At 44.3% G+C, this 20,547-nt stretch overlaps 1 protein-coding gene across 23 annotated transcripts in view; it reads right to left on the reverse strand.

The window, feature by feature from the left end:
• The window catches only part of DOCK9 (dedicator of cytokinesis 9), a 211,915-nt gene that overhangs the window by 90,540 nt on the left and 100,828 nt on the right, over positions 1-20,547 (reverse strand). For all 23 annotated transcript variants that reach the window (XR_014303301.1, XR_014303302.1, XM_082700809.1 and 20 more), the window contains exons 10-15: positions 13,909-13,983; positions 12,897-13,037; positions 12,154-12,357; positions 11,479-11,601; positions 7,607-7,689; positions 6,901-7,023 (exon numbers count right to left, since the gene is read on the reverse strand). Coding sequence is in view for 21 of the 23 variants with exons in the window: in XM_082700809.1 (XP_082556935.1) it covers positions 6,901-7,023; positions 7,607-7,689; positions 11,479-11,601; positions 12,154-12,357; positions 12,897-13,037; positions 13,909-13,983 (749 nt within the window). In the remaining 2 variants the exon portion in view is untranslated. The remainder of the gene's footprint in view (positions 1-6,900; positions 7,024-7,606; positions 7,690-11,478; positions 11,602-12,153; positions 12,358-12,896; positions 13,038-13,908; positions 13,984-20,547) is intronic.

Below are 20,547 nucleotides of genomic sequence, written 5' to 3' on the forward strand. Positions count from 1 at the left end.
AAATAAATTTTTTAAAAAAGAATATTTGACCCAATTTATCCCAAGTGTTACTATTTCAACAGATAATCAGTATAAGACATTATTCTAATTCTTTGAATCCAAAATGTTCTATACTCCTAGCTTGTCTCAGTTTGGAGCTGCTGTGTTTCTCGTGTTCAGTAGTCGCCTGTGCCCAGTGGCTCCCATGTTAGGCTGCACAAATCTAGGTAAGACTATGGGCAAGATCTTCTATCTTTGTGAACTACTCCATCCTCACCCCCATTCTTGGCTCGAGTTGTGACAATACAGAGCTAGAAGCCATCTTAGGCTCCCGTGTCCAGTGAAACACGGGACACAAAGTAGGTGCACAGGGAAATGGCTGGTGTTTGTATCTGGGTCTAACAGTCCAGTCCCAGAAAGCCCTCTGTGATGCTCCTGACAAGAACTGCTACTGCATCAATCCTTCCCAGCTGGAAGGAGACTTCAACACAGCCATTTTGACACCCAGGCTGCTCTTCCTCACTTCGCCTCTCTGGAACTTCCCCTCTCCAAGGGACCTGGTTACACTTCGCGTGTAACACCTTTCAACCATCTACAAACAGCAACCACACCTTGCTGGCGTCTGCCATTTTCCAGCTCTTTTGGGCCTTCCTCCAATGCCATTTCCCCCTAGAAGAATGTTCCATTTATATCTAGGTGCCCAAACTGCACACAGTGGGCCTAGAAAGGTCTGACCAGGTGGGGACTGAGCAGCCATCTGGTTTTGAACAATACATGCTTCTACTCATGTAGCCAAATACTATTATTTTGTGGTAGTCACACCACCCTGGTGATGTACATTACATTTAAATCACCTAAAATCCCTGAGTCTTTTTCCATATGCTTTACTATCATGCTATCTTTCTCCATCCTGAATTCATACAATTCTGTTTTTTAGGAACTCAGAACAGGATTTGATTTTTTGCCTTGAGGACATTGTACTCTTTTACATTTGAGCCATTTCTATTTGACCAAACCCTCTTAAGTCCAGATTCTAACATCTCATGTATTAGGTATTCCTAATAGCTCGATGTCACGAAGGCATTTCATCAGCAAGTTATATTCTCAAAAAGTTACTGAGGAAGACACTACACAGAATACAGCCAAGAACAGGTTCCTTCTCAAGCCTCTAGAAGCTTACCACTAGCCCACTCTCACCCATCCTGGCATCTGGTTACTCCAACAGTGGAACTGTCCACTCATGCATGCTACACTTCTCTGACTTGTTCCCAGGACATTAGCATAATACATACTTGTCAGAGGCTTTGCACTCCTCTGTGGTATCAGTTCCGCAACCCAATTAGAAAGAGAAGAGCAGAGATGTGGTTAGGACGACTAGTTCAACATGACATGGCTTATTCCTAGAAAACAGAATGCTGCCTTGTGGTTCTTCATAAGCCACCTGTTTAATAATGTCTTTTTAAATGCTGCCAGAAAACACCAAAGCTCATTCGCCTACAGATTCTGCATTTTGTTTTATTCCTATTTTTGAAAAGTTCCTATCCCAGCTCCTGTTACCTGATAAGCAGCCTCACAGGTAACGTGTCTTGTCTATCCTGGGATATTATTCACCTGCACCAGGACTTCTTAACAGTCTTAAATTCTTTTCTTTCTTTCTTTTTTTTATGATTTATTTATTTATTTTAGAGAGGAGAGAGCATGCGCATGAGCAGAGGGGCAGAGAGAGAGAGGGAGAGAGAACCTCAAGCAGACGCTTCGCCGAGCGCAGAGCCTGATGCAGGGCTCAACCTCACAGCCCTGCGATCATGACCTGAGCAAAAACCAAGAGTTGAATGCTTAACTGACTGCACCACCCAGGTGCACTCCCATAGTCTTAAATTCTTATCCTTATGACCACAGACCATGCTGAGCTCATTCATCTTTGCCCACTGCCAGCTCCAACTTCCAGAATCACTTCCTCCTAGCGTTTCTCTCCTTTCCACTTTTGTTTATATCTGAGTTTACATGAGCAATTCCTTGAAATCCTGAGAGAGATCACGATCAGGAAGGCAAGTCAACAATCTTCCCACACATTCCGCCTTCAGTTAAAATTATTTCTTGCCAAAGGATGTCCAGGGATAGCCCGGCATCACCCCTACAGCTTGCCCCTGCGCCCACTGTGTGATTTGTTCAAAAACACAATATTCTTCGCTACTTGCAGGAAGACTGCCTTTGATTCTTGGGAGCTGTCGCTGGCCTCCCACCCACTGCATGCCCCCCAGATGATACCCTGTCGGAGTCCCTCTCAGCTTCACACAAAGCTCCTCAAGGGACACCAACCCTGAGACCCATGGGTTTCTGTGCAGTGTTCAATTTTCCAGACATATACTGCCTTGCTCCACATCTTCCTCCGAACAACTCAATGCTGCCCACATAGCACAACACACGGCGTCCCACAAATCTGAGAGATACCGCTAAAGCTGTAGCTGTGTCCTCGAGTCACAAGTTCTCTGTTTATTACAAAGAATATTCCAAATATGAGTATTCAGGGATGTCATCTTTCTCACCCCTTTCCAGTTACTTCCGCCCATAAATGGGTCAGTACCTTCTTCACCACTCTTTCTATCCCTCTGACATCATCCTCATATGAACTTGGGATAATTGGATTGCTAAGCAACTAATTTCAATTCAACAATCTTTGCTGGAACTCTCTGTATAATGTGTTATTTCCTTCTCTGTCTGACTATACTTATTCCTCATTTGGTTTCTTCCCTCTGCTGAGAGCTTCTGCTTCTGGCTGCTAGTTCTACAGAGGCATTATGTCCACACATTTCTAAGAAAGCACAGATCTGAGCTTAGTTCCACACCACACAGCACATGGGCTTTGTGGAAGCTTAGTTTTTTAAATATAATGTTCAACTTACTTCAGAAATTTAGGGGTTTTATTGAACGTGGCTTATCAGACATCCAAACCTACAAACAACAGAAATTCTACTGCCTTTTTTACATGCATTTGCAAAGTGGTGGTGGTGGGTGTGTGGGTGTGTGTGTGTTACACAAAACGGATTCTCTTGTGACTGGGATTAGGTTTTGTTTAAATCTGTAAAGTATATATATATTCCATGTAAAACTTAAAATACTTGAGCATGAAAACCCATCCTAAAACTTCATTAAAAAAATGGATACGGTAGCTACATGTAGGGTATCTGGAATTTGGGAACTGCTTTTGTATACATATTAAGTTAGGAATGAGGCTCACTCTCACTCTTAGGAAAAGAAAAGGTTTTTTCTCTTCCCATTGCCCATACAACTGCTTGACAATCCCCAGAGGCAGGGAGAGTAACACAAACCAGCAGTCATTCCATGCCAACAGGCTGGGTGCCCTCACCTCTGTGTTTTCGCTGCCTGGTTCCCCCTTCTCTACTGTCTGTCCTGACCCATTAAAGTGACTGACTGGCAATACAGGCGTGCTTGGGTCTCCTGTAGTCCCTAAAAGCTTTGGAGTCACTTAAAAAATGTATATGCAATTGAAAGAAATTTGAGATGTTTTTGTTGAAAAGAAATCACTGAACTGATGTCTATGAGATAGTTCAGTAACCATTTACCAGGTGCTTACGGTGATACAACACACGTTCAACTGAGCACCACAGAGAGAACACAAACAGAGTATGATGATTCCTGTCCTCAACAAGACATGTTAAGAAGCACTTCCATCCAGTGTGTGCAAACCTCCACGGGAAGGCCAGTGTCTAGTGTACTGAGAAGGAAAGGGACGAGATGAGTCTTCTCGGTGAGAGAAATCACCCTGCGATCCGTTTTCCTTTATTCCCCCCATAGGTGTAGGATTACAAGGGTTATGAGGGTTCCCCCTTAAAAAGAAGAGGAGATTCAAGCTGAGAAGGCGTATGACCTGCCCCAGGTCCCCCGACATGGACATGAGTTACAGACTGGACTCCAAAAGAGGAGCAGGCGTGTTTCTTCTTAGACAAATATTTCTGGAAGCATATATGTCAGCAATACCATTTATTTGACAGAATCATTTTCTTACTAAATCTTGGAACACAGCCCCTGATAATTACTGGGAGGGGAAGGGAGAAGTGGTTTATGAGATTTGGCAGCTGTTTTCTAAAGACTGGGGCAGCTTGAGAAAATTTTTCCCATCCATTATTAAATGACACTTTGAGACAATCATGGGAACAGAAACAACAGCTTTGCACCCAAGCTAGTGCCCAGGCCAGTGACACAGGATCATTCTTTGTAAAAATAAATAAATAGGAAAGGAAAAGAGCAATACTAAGGTTAAAAAAAAAAAAAAAAAAAGAGGAAAAAGAAAAAGGAAACCTCTGGTTCCCTAACTTCACTGTGGAAACCAGAGGGAATGGACATGGGCACTTCTCCAGATTCTTGCTATGAAGCAAAGACAAAGCCCCCCCCCCCCGCCGCCCATGATAGCTGCACCTTCGGATGCTGATAGCATCACACCCCTATTTGCCAGTTTCTGAGTCCCTCACTGGTCATGTTCCTCCCACAAGATCCTTCCTCGTGAGCATGCCCACGAAGGCACGGAGTGCTAGGGAGAACACTCCTGGGCTCTGAACCAGGGAAGGCCTGTGCTGTTTGCTGCCTGGCCATGGCCTCTTGGCTCAGATCATTCCTTCATTAAAGACCCCATAGGGTCCTACCCCTCGGCCTCCACTGAGGACCAGAACTGTGAGCTGGGACTACCACCAAAGCACCACCACCAGCCAGGGCCATCTCAAGCTAGTCAGTGTAGGACGTAACTTCTGATAGGGCTTCTAACCTCGATCACACATAAAAAACTCCATTGTTTGTTTGTCAGAATATGAAAGTAAAAGTTAAAAAAAAAAAAAGCCCAAATAAAATCATGGAAAGCCATAAGGTAAAAGAGAAAAGCCACCTATACAGCCACCCCTCAGAGACAACCATGACCACCATTTTGGTGTATATCCCTCTCTTTCCATCTGGCTGGCTATTTGCCTATCCATTTCTTCATTTATACACAAAAAGAAATATATAAAATATTTTCCTCTCAAAAATGAGGTCACATAGCTACACTTTCACTTCCTTAACAATATAGTGTGTACACCTTCCTAAGTGATTACATTTGGACTGACGTCGTGATTATTAAGAACTGCATGATAGTCCAGTGCAAGAAAACTGTCATCTATTTAACTAAAGGTGACTGGAGTTTTCAAAAAACGAAACAAAGTAAGATGACTTTTTATTCTATAAGCAAGGGAGAAATGTGACAATACTGTATGATGACATGTTGTATATGAGAACACTCACTATTAGTAAGTAATCATTTTTAAGAGATGCTAATTACAACTCTATTTAGAATTTTGAAAAATCAGAAGGAAGAGAAGTAAGAATAAGGCAAAAATGAATTTCTAACAGCCAGTCCTGAGTTCTAAGCAAAGTGAAATTTTTACTTTGACACGTGGGGGTTTTTCCCCCCCAAATAAAAAACTAAGATGGTAAAGGTCCTATGATACAGAATAACTACAGGCTGGCTCTCAGCCATTCTTTTCATTTCATTATTTTTTAATACCCTCAGTTCTTTCTCATTCATAGAATTTTCCCAGAAAACATCTGAAGTTTTTCTGTCCCTAGCAAAGGAAATGTCCTTAGCAAAGGAAATCAGTTTTGTGAGTTTCAAAGTGAACCCATGATGATGGAACACTAAACAGCGCAGTGATAGAAGATTCTCAGCCGGGCTGCCCCAGCCACTGCTTGGCCTCTCTTCTCCACCTTGCTGTGCACTGAACAGCATCCCCAAACACACCTGCCACAGTCCTAACCCCTGGTACCTATGGATGCAGGGTCTTTCCAGACGTAATCAAGAGAAGATGAAGTCGCTGGGGCTGGCCCTAATCCAGCATGACACGTTCCTTTAGAAGAAGGACACCGCACCAGAAATGCACAGGAAGGCGTCCACGGGGAGCCTCTACAAGCCGAGGAATGCCTGGGGTCATCAGAGATGAAGGAACCAAAGAAGGATCCTCCCCCCACAGATTTTGGAGCAAGTGCAGCCCTGCCAATGTCTTGGTTTTTGGAGTTCCAGCCTCCAGAACTGTGAGGGAAGACATTTCTGTGGGTTTAAGCCACCCAGTCTATGGCACTTTGTTTTGGGAGCTCTAGGAAACTCACACGCTCCTGGGTATAGGGAAAGCATTGAAACAATGCTTGTAATCAGGAAGCACTATGTAAGCTACTGTCCTTCCCTTCCATCACCCACTCAGGTAATGGCACCTGAGTCGCTCCATTGTGCAAGTCGGAAATCTGGGGGTTATTTATCTGAGACCACTACCTACCCACTGCTCTCTCCTTCCACCCTTCACCCAATCGGAAACCCCAGACTGAGGAACAGTGGGTCCCCTGATGTGACCCCAATTAGTCCCCTTCTCCCACTGCCACTTGTCCTAGCTTTGCCAAGTCCTTTCCCATCTCTTGCCAGTGGTCCCTCCACTGTCTCCTTCCTCTGAAGGCTCATCTCTACCTTCACCCCACCCTCCACAGAACCACCAAAAAATTAACCAGGATACCCTTCAATTTTAAAGATTTTTTTTTTTTTAAGATTTTATTTATTTATTTGACAGAGAGAAATCACAAGTAGATGGAGAGGCAGGCAGAGAGAGAGAGAGGGAAGCAGGCTCTCTGCTGAGCAGAGAGCCCAATGCGGGACTCGATCCCAGGACTCTGAGATCATGACCTGAGCCGAAGGCAGCGGCTTAACCCACTGAGCCAACCAGGCGCCCACCCTTCAATTTTAAATGTCTTCTTCCTTCCCAAGGACACGAGGTAAAATTCCACGCTCCCCCAACTGGCCCTATGACGTTCAAGCGGAGCCCACGCCCCATCCCCACCAAACACCTTCTGTCTCTCAGGTGTGCAAATAACAAGAAAGGCTTTGAGACTCACTTCCGGAAGTCTGCCAGTAACTTGAGCATGTCATCATTGGAGAGCTTATTGCTATCTTGCCTGTAAAGAGCAGAGAATCTGGCATTTTTGTCAAGGTTTCCAGATGCATCCTTAAACAACGTCCTGAAATAGCCAAACAACATTTCTAAAGTGAGTTTCCAAAAGGCCAAAATAAATCCACAACTTAACTTTGGTTTCCACGTGAAGACCAATTATTATTCCATTGGCTGAATGTAGCTAACAGAAACTTCATTATCTAAAAACACGGAAGACATTTATGAGGATGAACACAACTAACTCAATTTACATAGAAAACATTTCCAGCATATGGCTCGTGCTTAGGGAATAACATACACAGAAGCAGAGCTCACAATTAAGGATGATCTGCAGGGACCCCTCCGCCACGCCCCCGCCACAACAGCCCACTCCCTTCCCTCTGCCCGGGCTGCTGCCCAAGCTGACCTCGGGACATGTGCTGGGAGCCCTGGATACCGGTCTCCACACAGCTCTCCTCCAGCCAGCACCTTTCCTCTCTGTGACTCCACTAAGGGGTTATTCAGATAGGGAGGGGGCTTTCGTATTTTTCAGTTTTACACATTTAAATCCTCTTTGTCTCTTAACAATAAACAGAATAGACCTATCTATCTATATACCTCTCTTCATATATCTCTATCTATGTCAAATGTATAGAAGACGTTGTCCTTACCTTGCTGCCCACGCGAATGGCATTCTGTACTGGCCGAGTCTTTGGCATGCCTGCTTGGCATTCTTCAGCACTTTCTGAGCAACCTTGAAGACATCAGAATCAAGCCATGAGACACTGCATCCCACCGCTAGGACTGTGGTCTAAAGAGCCATCATCCCATGTTCATTAAACAAGCTCTTATCAGAGTACCAGATGCTTGGAAAAGCACAGTGACGGCTAATGAATATGGCTGGATTTATATGAGGTCCAGAGCATTCTATTTAATACAGTCGTTAGCAGTGATTTTCAAAGAATGAGGACTGTTTCTAAAATGTTATGTCTTTTCTAAAATGTTTTTATGGGCCACAAGCATACCATTTCATAGGCTTTGACAGTTCTTTATATGAAGAACTTATGGCTACTTATAAGTCCACTGGGTTATTAACAATAGCTAATATTTGGTATTCACACCAAAATATATCATGTTAATTCAAGTTGAAATGAGAACTCCAATGATAAAACTAAGCGTGTATAGCTCCTAATGTGCACTGGCCTGTGCAAATTCCCACAATCTGGGGGGACAGATACATTACAGGTGCTGACTTAAGTGAGGCCAGAGTTTTTCATTGCTAGAGTCTCAGTTTCTAAGTATAAATTACTGCTATTTTCACTTCGTAAGGATCGTTTTCATTTGTTGTGGGCTGACTTATTAACTCTATGGTGCACGGTGAAGCAGATTCGCTTTGGCCTAAGACGTATGCATGGCAGACCAACGAATCAACTCCACCCCCGCTGCTCAAGCTCAAGCAGATGACTTTCCCCCAAGTCTGCTCTTGGACACTGCACAGCTACCAACGCCAAGCCTGACTTGGTCACGGTGGCACGTTCGAGGGCCTTTTACAGCACTAATGCATACCACAGTCCAAGCAGTCGCGGGAGTCGAGATCTAGAGCCTGTGAACCAAGGTGTGCACTGCAGAGCTGCTGCCTCGGCATCACCAGGGAGCTTGCCAGGAATGCAGAGTCTCGGGCCCCACTGCAGACCTGCCAGGTCAGAACCTGCATTCTGAGCAGACCCCCGGGATCCATGTGCACCAGCTCTGCCGAGTGCTCATCTTCTAGATGAGAAGGAGAAAAGAGCGGTTTGTCTCGAAGTCAAACTGAAACCCGCTGTGGGACCCCAGGCCATTAAACCTCTCTGGGCTCTACTTTCCCCACCTCAAGACAGAAGGGCATGGGCCATAATACTTTTCATTACCCCTTCCAGTTACCAGACATCATGATTCCACCACAACTGTGTGGTGGGAATCACCGCCCTCACGAGTGAATTACAAACGTGTGTTGATTGAAACACGCCCGTAGCTCACCCAGTTCCTCCCCTTCTTCCCGTTGGGTATGTTCTTGTGGGGGTCTGGGTACACAGCCATCGGTAAAACGACCTACCTTCCTGGAGGGGTAATTTCACTCAAACATTTTCGGATAGAAACTATCATTTTTAGGTTCTAATAATATGGACTACGCTGTGAAGTAAAATGTAATATCTGCATAAAATTTAAGGCTAAAACACAGGCTTCAAGTAAGTTTTACTGTTGCCTGCAGCAAACAGGGCCTGAGCTCACAGACTTACTGGGGGTGCAAAGGGAACATGAGGTATGCAAAGGACTGAAGAACTCGTTTCTGCCCTCTCGGATTTTCTCCCTCCCTCCCTCCTTCCTTCCCTACCCCCTCCTGGACCCCCTTCCTCCCTCTCTTCCTTCCTTCCTTCCTTTTTTTTTCTTCTTCTTTTTTAATCTATTCATGGCGGACACCTACAGAGACTTTCCATAAAAGTTTCCTCCTCCAAGACAAAATGTAATCTAAATGATGTTCCAGACCATCTTGGAAAACAGGAAGAAGGAATTTTAATACACATTAGAAAGTCATCCCTCAGAAATATCTCTGCCAAAACTTTTATTCTGATAAAAAATGGCTGATATAAAATGGTTGATATAAAATCTATTCTGATATAAAATGTTAATCTCTGCCTTAATACTTCAGAGGTGTGAAAGCGTGGAATAATGCACACATGGCTGAGCTTTCCGTTCCGTAAGTAAAGAAGGAAGAGCAGACTTGCACAGATGCTCAACGGACACTGGGAAGTGTGGAGTGGAGCATAAAGTTGAGCCCAAAGGGAAATGTGATTTTGCAGCAACATGAGCTGCCAAATTTTAAACTGTGCATGCACGTGGCAGGCAGAAGAGCAAAGATGGAGCATGTAGGCCCTGGAAATGAGTTACATACAAAGGGGCGTAGACCTTACTTGGGCCTTCACTGGTTATTAACCAAAACACAGCATGGAAGACATTAGGGGAAGGAAGGGAAAAATGAATTGGGGGAAGTTAGAGGGGGAGACGAGCCACGAGAGACCGTGGACTCCAGGAAACACACTGAGGGTTTCAGAGAGTATGGGGGTGAGGGGATGGGTGAGTCCGGTCGTGGTTATCAAGGAGGGCACAGGTGGCATGGAGCACTGGGTGTTCTACACAAACACTGAGTCATGGAACAAGACATCAAAAACTAATGATCTACTGTATGGTGACCAATGTACCATAATCAAAAAATTTTTTAAAAAACAAACAAACACAGGAGCTAAAAGAGCTTCTCATGCAAAGTTTTACAAACTTGATTTAAAAAATAAAATAGCTTCTTTCCAGGGACTAAACTTTACTCAGCTTTCATCAGCCAGAAAGGCATACAGTTGGAAGCAGTGCGCCCGGGAAGCTGGGCTTTCCCTGGCCGAGGGTGACAAGTGATAATGGTGCCCAGCGCATGCCACTAATCTGCAGCCTTGCCAGCGATGTCTCATATGTTATCTGCGCAGTTCCAGAACTGTTCCTGAGAGGGACCCGGGTGGGGAGCAGTCATCCTTCAAGTACAGATGGGTCACCAGAGCCCAGAAAGGTGACACAACTTCTCCAAAGCAGCCAGCCTTGTTAGCACTCTGCACCCAGGTCTCTGACTCTTAGAACCTGCTCTTTAACAACCGCCCTCCATCCTGGGGACACCCCAGTGCTGTGTGGGGGGCCGCAGACAGGAAGAGGAGAAGCTATGAAGCAGCTCGATCATTGTCCTTCAGAGCCAGGGGAGTGTCCCCTCCTGCTACGAACCAGTCCTTGTCAACACAGCAGGGTCATCTCTCAGACGAACCACTTGTAAAAATTAATGTCAGACCAGCACAGACGGCACTCAAACACTCACTCTACCAGGTAGCTCGATGTGCTAGAAGGTGACAGGCAAGTGCCTTTGGTCACAAGAGCTGGGGGACACTGAGCATGTAACTAAACCTTGGTAAACCCCAGTTTTTCTGATGCCTGAAAGGAGATCTGGGACTAGATAACCTCTGAGATTCAAGTCTGTGTGGATCCACAGCGAGGCACTCCCCAACTAAGAAGCATACACCAAAGAAAGGAAAAATACCAAAAACACATCTCGCACGTTTCCCTTCCCTTCTATGGGAGTCATACCACCTCTGCCACCATAACCTGTACCGTGGGACCATACAGGGGACTGAAGCACTGACCTTACTGGCCAGACCCTTCCCGTCTGCAGCCTCAGTGCACATTTCAGCATAAACGGACCCAAAGGGAATTCCAGAATCCGAGAGACACATCAACAGCTTTGGCAATTATTTTAGGATGTCTGGGCAGATGAAGCATTTTCTATATATACGGGACTACTTTTCACTGAAAACTGGACACACCAGGTTCGGTAGAACAGTAAATCTATGTAAGTAGTGTACATCTTCCAGAATATAAATACAGCCCAACTCTGACTACTTTAAGCATTTCTGTTTTGACAGACAGATCTTTTTTCTAATTGCTCTTTATCATCACAAAGTGTAAAAGTCAGCCGTACCTTGGAAGAGTCTGAACTTTTCATGTATGGCTCGGCGCCGTGAGTGATGCTGCCCTGGAGCACTTTCTCAATTCTAGCCACGAGGAATATATCAGGGTGAGGACACGTGACTGAGAATATCCCCTAGGGAACAAACAATTTTCTTTAGTGGGTCAAAGTCACAGCCACGTTAAACAAAGCTCCTGAACGTTAAACCTGCTAAAGCAGCAAAGAGTGCGGACACAGTACAGCCCCTCAGGGGCACTCGGGGCTTGTCACTAGGTCCTCGTCCGACCAAAGAGGCGATTTGGCAGGACGCCTGATGGGCTCGGTCGGTGAAGCATCTGTCTTGGGCTCAGGTCATGATCCCAGGGTCCTGGGACCAAGGCCCACATCAGGCCCCTGCTGCGAGAGGGGGCCTGCTGCTCCCCTTGCTTGTGCTCTCCCCAACCCAATAAAAAAAAAAAATTAAATTAAAAAAAGGCAATATGGGGGAGGGCAACTAGCAGAAAGTTTAGAAAAAAAGAAATGACAAGTCAAATGTCATTTCCTGTCCTCTCAGCTAATCATATACGCAGTCCATAAACTCCACCGTCTCGTTCGACCCAGCTGTGCACTGCGGCATCTCGCCACGCATTCACACAGCGCATGCGAGGGAAGTCGCGGCAGGACCACTGCTGGGCGCGAGTCTCCCACCTGCTTCGGATACTGCATGGAGGCTTCATGAAGGATGTCCTGAAGGGTAGGCGAGCTCTGCCTGCCACCGTTCATCACAGCCGGGCACGTGGGGGCCAGCATCTGCCTCACGGAGAAATGGTTCAGGTCCACGTGGAAATCGGCAGAAATCTTTCGGTTGTATTTTATGTCGAACAGGGACAGAGTAACAAAGAAGGGCTCAACCTGAATGAAATAAAACCATCCAGACCATCACTATGGCTCCAACTGTCGGGGGGAAAGAGCGTTGCTATCAAAGAAGAAATTATTCAACCTATTTGTAAGGGTTGCTATAAATCACTGCCAAAGAGAAAGTCTCCGTCCCTATCTTTTGTCACAAACATCCCGTCCCTGAGGCTGAACAACCCCCGTCATCCTGACCTAAACACTGCATTTCTCCATCAGGAACTAGGATTTTCGGTCTAGACCGCACTGCAATCGGCACATTGGTGACCTCTGAACAGTTTTGTAAATTATTTTTTAAAAGGTTAAACTACAGTGGCGCCTGGGTGGCTCAGTGGGTTGAAGCTTCTGCCTTCGGCTTGGGTCATGATCCCAGGATCCTAGGATCAAGCCCCGCATCGGGCTCTCTGCTCAGCGGGAAGCCTGCTTCCCTTTCTCTCTCTCTGCCTGCCTCTCTGCCTACTTGTGATCTCTGTCTGTCAAATAAATAAATTAAAATCTTTAAAAAATAAAAAAAAATTTTTTTTAAAAGGGAAAATTACATTTGTGGTGGGTCCTTCTTCATTTTCTGCAACACAACATTGTAAATTGAAAGATAAATCATTGCACTTGACAAGAATTCTCTTCCCAAACTTCTCTTCAAATGGCTTCACTTCGGGTTCAGCTGATGTGAAGTCAAGCTTCTTTAAAAGAAAATGTACAAAAATACATTATGCTCACATTAAAAAAAAAAAAACTCCTAATAAACACATCCTAAGGAAATTCTGTAAAATATGGAAAAGATATATATCTATATACTCATTTAATCACAACAGTGTTACTGTTTTGTAAGTTTATATAGCTTATAATAATGATTAGATATATGATGGTATGCCTACTCAATGGGCTATTATACAGAGCTTAGAAATTATGGTTATGAATAACTTCGGTGTCCATCAACAAGTAAACAAACAAAATCTGGTATATTGCCCATACTGTGGATTATTAGTCAGCTCTAAAAAGGAAGGAAATTCTGACACACGTTACAATATGGATGGACCTTGAAAAACATCATGCTCAATAATCCAGACACGAAGACTGCAAACAAAAGTGGGAAAAATACAGCAGAACCATCACGCTCTGGGGGCAGCTCTGGAGGTCCTTACCACGCTGGGTTCGGACTTTTGGGGGCACAGTTGTGGCTCGTATGTGCCTTGGACGAGTCAGGAAACACCACTGCCTGCAAGGAATCTGCAATGATGCTTATTATTTTCTGACGGTCATTTTATGGGGTAAATTATATGTTCTTTGTGGACTCGAGGACATCCTGGATAGATCACTCAGTTTTCAACAATCTACTAAATATGAAACCCTCACAGTCGTGGTATGGTGATGAGATTATGGTTGTTTTTTATTTTTCCTTTTCCCCTGTATTTTCTATATTGTTGTTATGTTGCTTATAAATCCAAAGTAAACAAACATGCAAACACATAAATAAATGAAACATATCATCTGTCAAACATTTTCTTTCCCTGGCTTAGTTTTCAAATGTAAAGATTAAAAAATAGTTCGTACCTGGGCATCTGGGTCCAAGTAAAAAAGTTTAACTCTGCTTTCACTTTTCAGTTTGATTTCTGCTTCTCTGGTACTCTGACAACAAGAGAAACAAAAAATAAAAATCACATTAAAAAAAAAACCCTCTTTTTACAGAGGTGTTCAAACACATCTGTCCCATCGGGGAGAGCGAGGCCACCAGACAACTCCACTCTCATCCTGGAGAATCAACGGCACATCAAGGAACAGGGACAGACTATCAAGTGGGCAGCACATGAGAAGACCTGATCCTAGAGGGTCCAAAACAATCAAAGAAAGCGGAAGAGAATAATTAAGCATTACTACCACGAAAGGCTTCATAAAGCAATGGAAGAGGAGACAGTCTCTGAATAAAGGGGTGGCTTTGAAGCACAAAATTTAGGAAAACACAAGAATTTGGGGCTGAATGAAAAGGCTGCACAGCACAGATAGACAAAGAATGGAAATGAGCCTAGATGGCTCAGTGGGCCCACCGAAGACTGAGGTATCAGCCCCGAAGGGAAGGGAGTATGTTTTGAATAGTGGGAGAGAGAAACCGGCAGATCTTGAATGACTGCCATCGGTGTCTACGGCAGGCAGGAGGGGGCACCGCTGATCCATTCAATAAAGACTGACTGAGAACCTCTTATGTGTCAGGCACTAGGGACACAAACATGAATGCAACACAGCACCTATCCCCAAGGAATACTAGCGAAGAAGACAGATTATAAACAGGCGATAAGAATGGCAGAGACAGCAGAAGGCACAGTGAGTGCTAACCTGGCCCAGGGGATGGCAGTGACAGAAGAGTTTCCAGAAGAAGGCCCACCTTGAAATCCAAGAACATCTGGCAGGAAAGAAGGGAGTTGTGCGAGGAGGTTCCTGCAGGTACAAAGCTACAGTCCCCCCTGAGCAATGGTTAAGTTGTTTATTACGACTGAATGCTGGGGCATGACGGGGAAAGTAAAGAGAAATGAATCTGGGATTTGTAGGTTAGGGACTGTAGATCTTCTTCAGAAACCAAAAAATCCAAATGCACTATTTTTAAGCAAAGGAATAAAATAACCAGATTCTGCATTTTAAAAAAACCCCTTGGGCAGGACTGAGGCAGTGGGTTATAAGGGTTAAGGCCAAGAGGCCCAAATGGGCTCTTGATCACAGCTGCCTCCCCCCACCCCACAGCAGAGCCCACCCATAACAAAGCCTAGTCCTCACGTGGGTAGCCATTAACTGAGATCGGTAAGTCAAGAGGAAGGGGTTTATGGAGGTGACCGAGCACAGAAATGCCTGTGGACAGAGAAATGGCACATAAGCACGAGGCAGGGAGGAAGGCTGAAATTACAGACTCGGAGAACATCAGTTTAGAGGGGGGGACAGAGAAGCCTCAGAGTGGCTGAGATTCCCTGGGGGAGAATATGAAGGGGTTTGCAGACAGAAGCCCCAGGGCCCCGACACTGAAGGGATGGCGTGAAGAGAAGCCGCAGAGGAAGTGGGACAAAGGGAGGCAGAGACAGGAGCTGGAGAAGTGGAATTTGGGAACAGAAAGACATTTCAAAGACATTCACAAGATGGAAGCCACTGCCAACCACATTATTTTTCACGCTCGGTGCCTCTAAATCTGTATCCTGTTCCTATTATCCTCAATCTCCATGGTTAAGTCCACAGATTCGGAATAGGATGCCCTCACTTACCTGTTCTATCCCCACAGACCGACTCACATCTCAGCATGTGATGCGGCAGTGGCTGTCAGTGACAGCCACTAATGCCTAGTGCCTGTGTCCCTAGTGCCTGACAGCCACTGCTGCATCAGTGGAGAGGGTGGGGAGGGTAGGGAGGGTGTCCTGTCCTCTCTGCTGGTGGCTGAACTTCATCTATTAATTATATTGCTGGATCTCAGCTCATGAGAAACTGAGCAGCTTCCTAAAATTCTCAGTCATGAAGCTGTCACAAGAAGTTGGTTCTCAGCAATGACCCAAACTCTACCATGACCAGATCTAAAAACCAGCTGTCTTTGTCTGGCAAAATGAAAGGACCACCAGAATACCAACTAAGAAACTGTGTCCTAGTTCTAGTTCACTTGTCCCCTAGCTATGTGAACGTGAGCAAGCCGCTTAACCTCTCTGAACTCCACTTCCATTTCTAAGTAAAAATGTTGAATAAGATCAGGGATAGAATCTCTTCGCACAGCAAAGTTTATCTTGATCTTCTCAGCAGGAGCTTTAAGGCTTCTAGAGGTGAGCATTCCTACATTCCCACAAATGGTTCGATATGAGCTGACGCAGGCTCTCTCCACACGGGACAGGACAACTTTTTGACTCCATCTTACCAATCACTGCTCCTAACTTTTCACATCAAAAGAGCCAAACATGTGTGTGCAGAATATACTAGCTGAACCCAAAGAATTTGCTCTACTTTGTATACAATCCATGATGTTTCCTACCAAAAACGTCAGTACTAGGTGCTGCAAGCCACCACTGCCAGCCACACATTCTACTTCTGAATTCCTGCTCGAGTCTTCAACAAAGGCAGATCCTGTGATCTCAGACACTACAACAGAGCGATGGATTCTTAATGCAGATACAGTTCCTAGAGGGTTTCTCAAAGACGCTTGTTGTCACAAGCTGACTGTATCCAAGATCAGAAATGAACACAGCACAGATGACTGCTATGAGGTCCATACAATAGAGAACAACCAGGGATGTAAACATATTAAAAGGAAAAAAAAAAAAAAAAAAAACTAGCCAAAATAGACTCAAAGCATCCTGATGTTGCCACTAATATCCAAGGGACAGATTCTTCACTAGAGAAGCCATTTAATGAGAAAGAATGACAATGTCAGATGCAAAATGACCTAAAAGCCTATCACCTACCTTAGATACATTGACAGCTCCACTATATCACTGATTAAAAGCAAACTCAAAGCTCCTTAAAAGTTCCTCCGATTCCTCCCAAGGCTTACAACAAATGCATTAAACAGAGGGGAGGCCTGATAAATAGTGTTTGAAGGAATTACCAAGTAAAGCATAGGCAGAAAGAAAATGTGGCTTAGGAAAGGCAGGGCTTTGCCCCAGAGCCAGGGAATAACAATTATCTGGAAGGGTCACAATGATAAAAAGCAAATATGTATTGATAAGAGTCAGTATCTCTTGCTAATATTATCCCAAATGCACATGTAAAACTTGTATAACCTTGGGGGGTGAGTCCTAGTATGATCCTTGTTTAGAAAAGGAGACACTGATGGGGCACCTGGATGGCTCAGTAGTTGAGCCTCTGCCTTTGGCTCCAATCGTGGTCTCAGGGTCCTGGGATCGAGCCCCACATCGGGCTCTCTGCTCAGTGAGGAGCCTGCTTCCCCCTCTTTCTCTGCCTGCCTCTCTGCCTACTTGTGATCTCTGTCTGCCAAATAAATAAATAAAATCTTTAAAAAAAAAAAAGAAAAGAAAGAAAGAAAAGGAGAAACTGAGCCACAAGGGATAAATACTTTGCTCAAGAATTCAATACAATAGGGGCACCTGGGTGGCTCAGTGGGTTAAGGCCTCTGCCTTCGGCTCAGGTCATGATTCCAGGGTCCTGGGATCGAGCCCTGCATAGGGCTCTCTGCTTGGCAGGGAGCTTGCTTCCCTTCCTCTCTCTCTGCTTGCCTTTCTGCCTACTTGTGATCTCTGTCTGTCAAATAAAGAAATAAAATCTTAAATTAAAAAAAAAAAAGAATTCAACACAATTAAAAAAAATTTTTAAAAGATGGAGGAAGAGATCTACAAGCCAATAAAACACCCAAGATTGCCTGTAAACCACAAGAACATCTTTTATCTTTGACAGATTTGATAGGGACAAATCTGAGAGGGACAACAGCCACAACTTGATCCTGTACTTCTAGCCTCCAGAACTGTGGGACAATAAATTTTTGTTGTATATGCAAAAAAAAAAAAAAAAAAAAAAAAGGACTCAACACAATAAATGGAAGCCTGACTTCTGAGTCTGCGTGGTGTCAACACAGACTCTTCAACTATAAGACAAGGAAAAAGAATAGATAAAGTATATGAACAGTAAGTCAGAGAAGAAGACACACAAACATCTTAAAATCGAAAAATCTCACTATTAAGCAGCAAAGCACAAATGAAAGCAGTGAAATACCATTTTCACTCTCCTGGGGAGGACATAGAAAAATGGGAATGTGAACTGTTATAACATTCTGGGAAGCGACCTGGCAATATTTAAAGCATTAAAAACATAATGACCTCTGACCTAGAGATCCCATTCCACAGACCATCCCTACTGAAATAAGAAAACAAGTATTTAAGCTTATGATACGCCGTGTTGTGGGGAGCCTAGGTGGCTCAGTCGCTTAAGTGTCTGACTTCAGCTCAGGTCATGATCTCAGGGTCCTGGGATGGAGTCCCTTGTCAGGTTCCCTGCTCAGTGGGGAATCTGCTGGTCTCTCTCCCCTAACCCTGCCCCCTGCTCATGCTCTCTCTCTCAAATAAATACATAAAAGCTTTATTAAAAATATGTCATGTTGTTTATTATGTACTGTTTATAGAGGCTTAAAAAGGAAAATAACCCAAAATGTTCATGAATATGAAGGAGGTAAATAAAGTTCAAAATACCCACATTTAGAATATTATACAGCTATGAAGAGCGAGTAAACTCAACATTTATGGCCCCCAAGGGGCATCTTTATAAGATTTTTAAGTGACAGAACAAGTGTCAGAGTAATGTATATACCATGAGCGTATTTTTTTAAAAAAACTAAAACCACCATATATGTGTGTGTATTTCCATGAGCACTCAGTTTGATGCAACAGGAATTGCTACAGATTAGTATCACTCGTGTTCTCCAGGATGTGGGGATGGACCATGAAGGGAAAGAGTAACTCTATACAACTTTGGATATTTTTACTTATCATAGCCAACGCCTTTATTTTTACTTAAATTTTAGTAAAGATAATAAAATAAACTCCTGTAATGAGTACTTTCACAATCGAAGGGCCCACAAAATGTAGCTGTAAAAAAATATTACCCCACAGTCTACTTGTTCAGCGCTTCTGGAAGTGACAGAAACCAGCTCTGCTCTTAAAATAATCTGTGGTCAGTCCAATGTTGTGGAGGTAGGAAGAATGGGGCTGGCTTTTCCCCAGACCCTGTCGCTGCCGTCCTGCTCACAACCCATCTAATTACTATGGGTTCAGAAGAAAGGAAAACATGAAGAAAATGGACAATGACAGAGCCGTTTTCTGTGAAAACTGGTACTTGCTCAGAAGTCAAAGAGAATGACTCATCTAAACCAAAGGCTATTCCCCTCACTCCTGTGAACCCTAAGTGTAACCACTAACAGCCCACCCTGACAATGTTTTCTTTCTTGTCTAAGAAGCAGTTATGAGGGCACCTGGGTGGCTTAGTTGGTTAAGCATCCAACTCTTGATCTCAGCTCAGGTCATGATCTCAGGATCATGAGTTCGAGCCCCTTGTCAGACTCTGTACTCAGCGTGGAGTCTTCCTGTCCCTCTCCCTCTGCTCCCTGCCCTCACTTGCACCTCTCTCTTCCTCTCTCTCAAATAAGTAAATAAATAAATAAAATATTTTTAAAAAAGCAGCAGCAGCAGCAATTATGGACCATGCATTCAAGGCGTTTCCAGAAGGACTGCTGTAGGATCGCACACTCTGTGTCTTAAATTTATCCCTGAGCAAGCAAAACAATTAAAATCCAATGACCATGGCCAGCAGCATCTTATTTTGAAGACAAGTTATCAGAAAAACACTGTGTTAACTGTTGGTTCAGTTAAACAAAATGCGTTGGAACAAGAAGACTTAGAAAATTCCTTGGAGGCCAGAATCTATATTTAAAGAGCTGTCAGGATTTGTTTCTACTACTTCCAAGATATCTAACTCCCCATGGCCATTACCTCTTCCTCTGCCTCACAAAGCAATAATAAAGCATCTAGAAAAAGGAGGCCCGGGGTGCCTGGGTGGCTCAGTTAAGCATCAGACCCTTGGTTTCAGCCCCGGTCATGGTCTCAGGGTTGTGAGATGGAGCCCCATGTTGGGCTGCACGCTCAGTACAGAATCAGCTTGGAGATTCTCTCCCTCTGGCCCTCCCCTCCAATTGCACTTGCTCTCTCTCTCAAAATAATCTTTTCAAAAAATGAGAAAGGAAAAAAAAAAAAAGAATAAGGAGGCCCAAGAGAGGGAATGCCTCCTGACCTCACGAGCACAACCCCAGCCAACGGCTTTGTGTCATGATCCAAGGACATCGTTGCCTCGATTAGGATACAGGGAAGGAGGCGTCTATTCCAGACGTGGCTTAAAAAAGTCAGAGAAGGTTTCTGCGAAAGTGGCTGGCTGCCTCACCCTCATGCAACCTCAGTGAGACTATGAAGTGGAGAACCAGGACTCCATCCTGTGTTCAGCTGTAAAAGACTGACCTGGAAAGAGAAGTTCACTCACTAAAAAGAAGTTACCAGCTAAGTAAACACGAGCAATTTCGCATTAACAGTAAACAGTGCTCTTCTTTCAGAGCCATGTGGGGAGGCCAAGGTAAGGTGAGTTGCTGTTCTCTGAGTACCAAACAGCACAAAAAGAGAAAAGCTGTGAAGGAAAACAGACAGTGGGAGCACGAGGGTTTTCTTCCAACTTTCCTTAGGA

The sequence above is a fragment of the Mustela nivalis genome (genome assembly GCF_964662115.1).
Source record: "Mustela nivalis genome assembly, chromosome: 15".
Taxonomy (NCBI): domain Eukaryota; kingdom Metazoa; phylum Chordata; class Mammalia; order Carnivora; family Mustelidae; genus Mustela; species Mustela nivalis.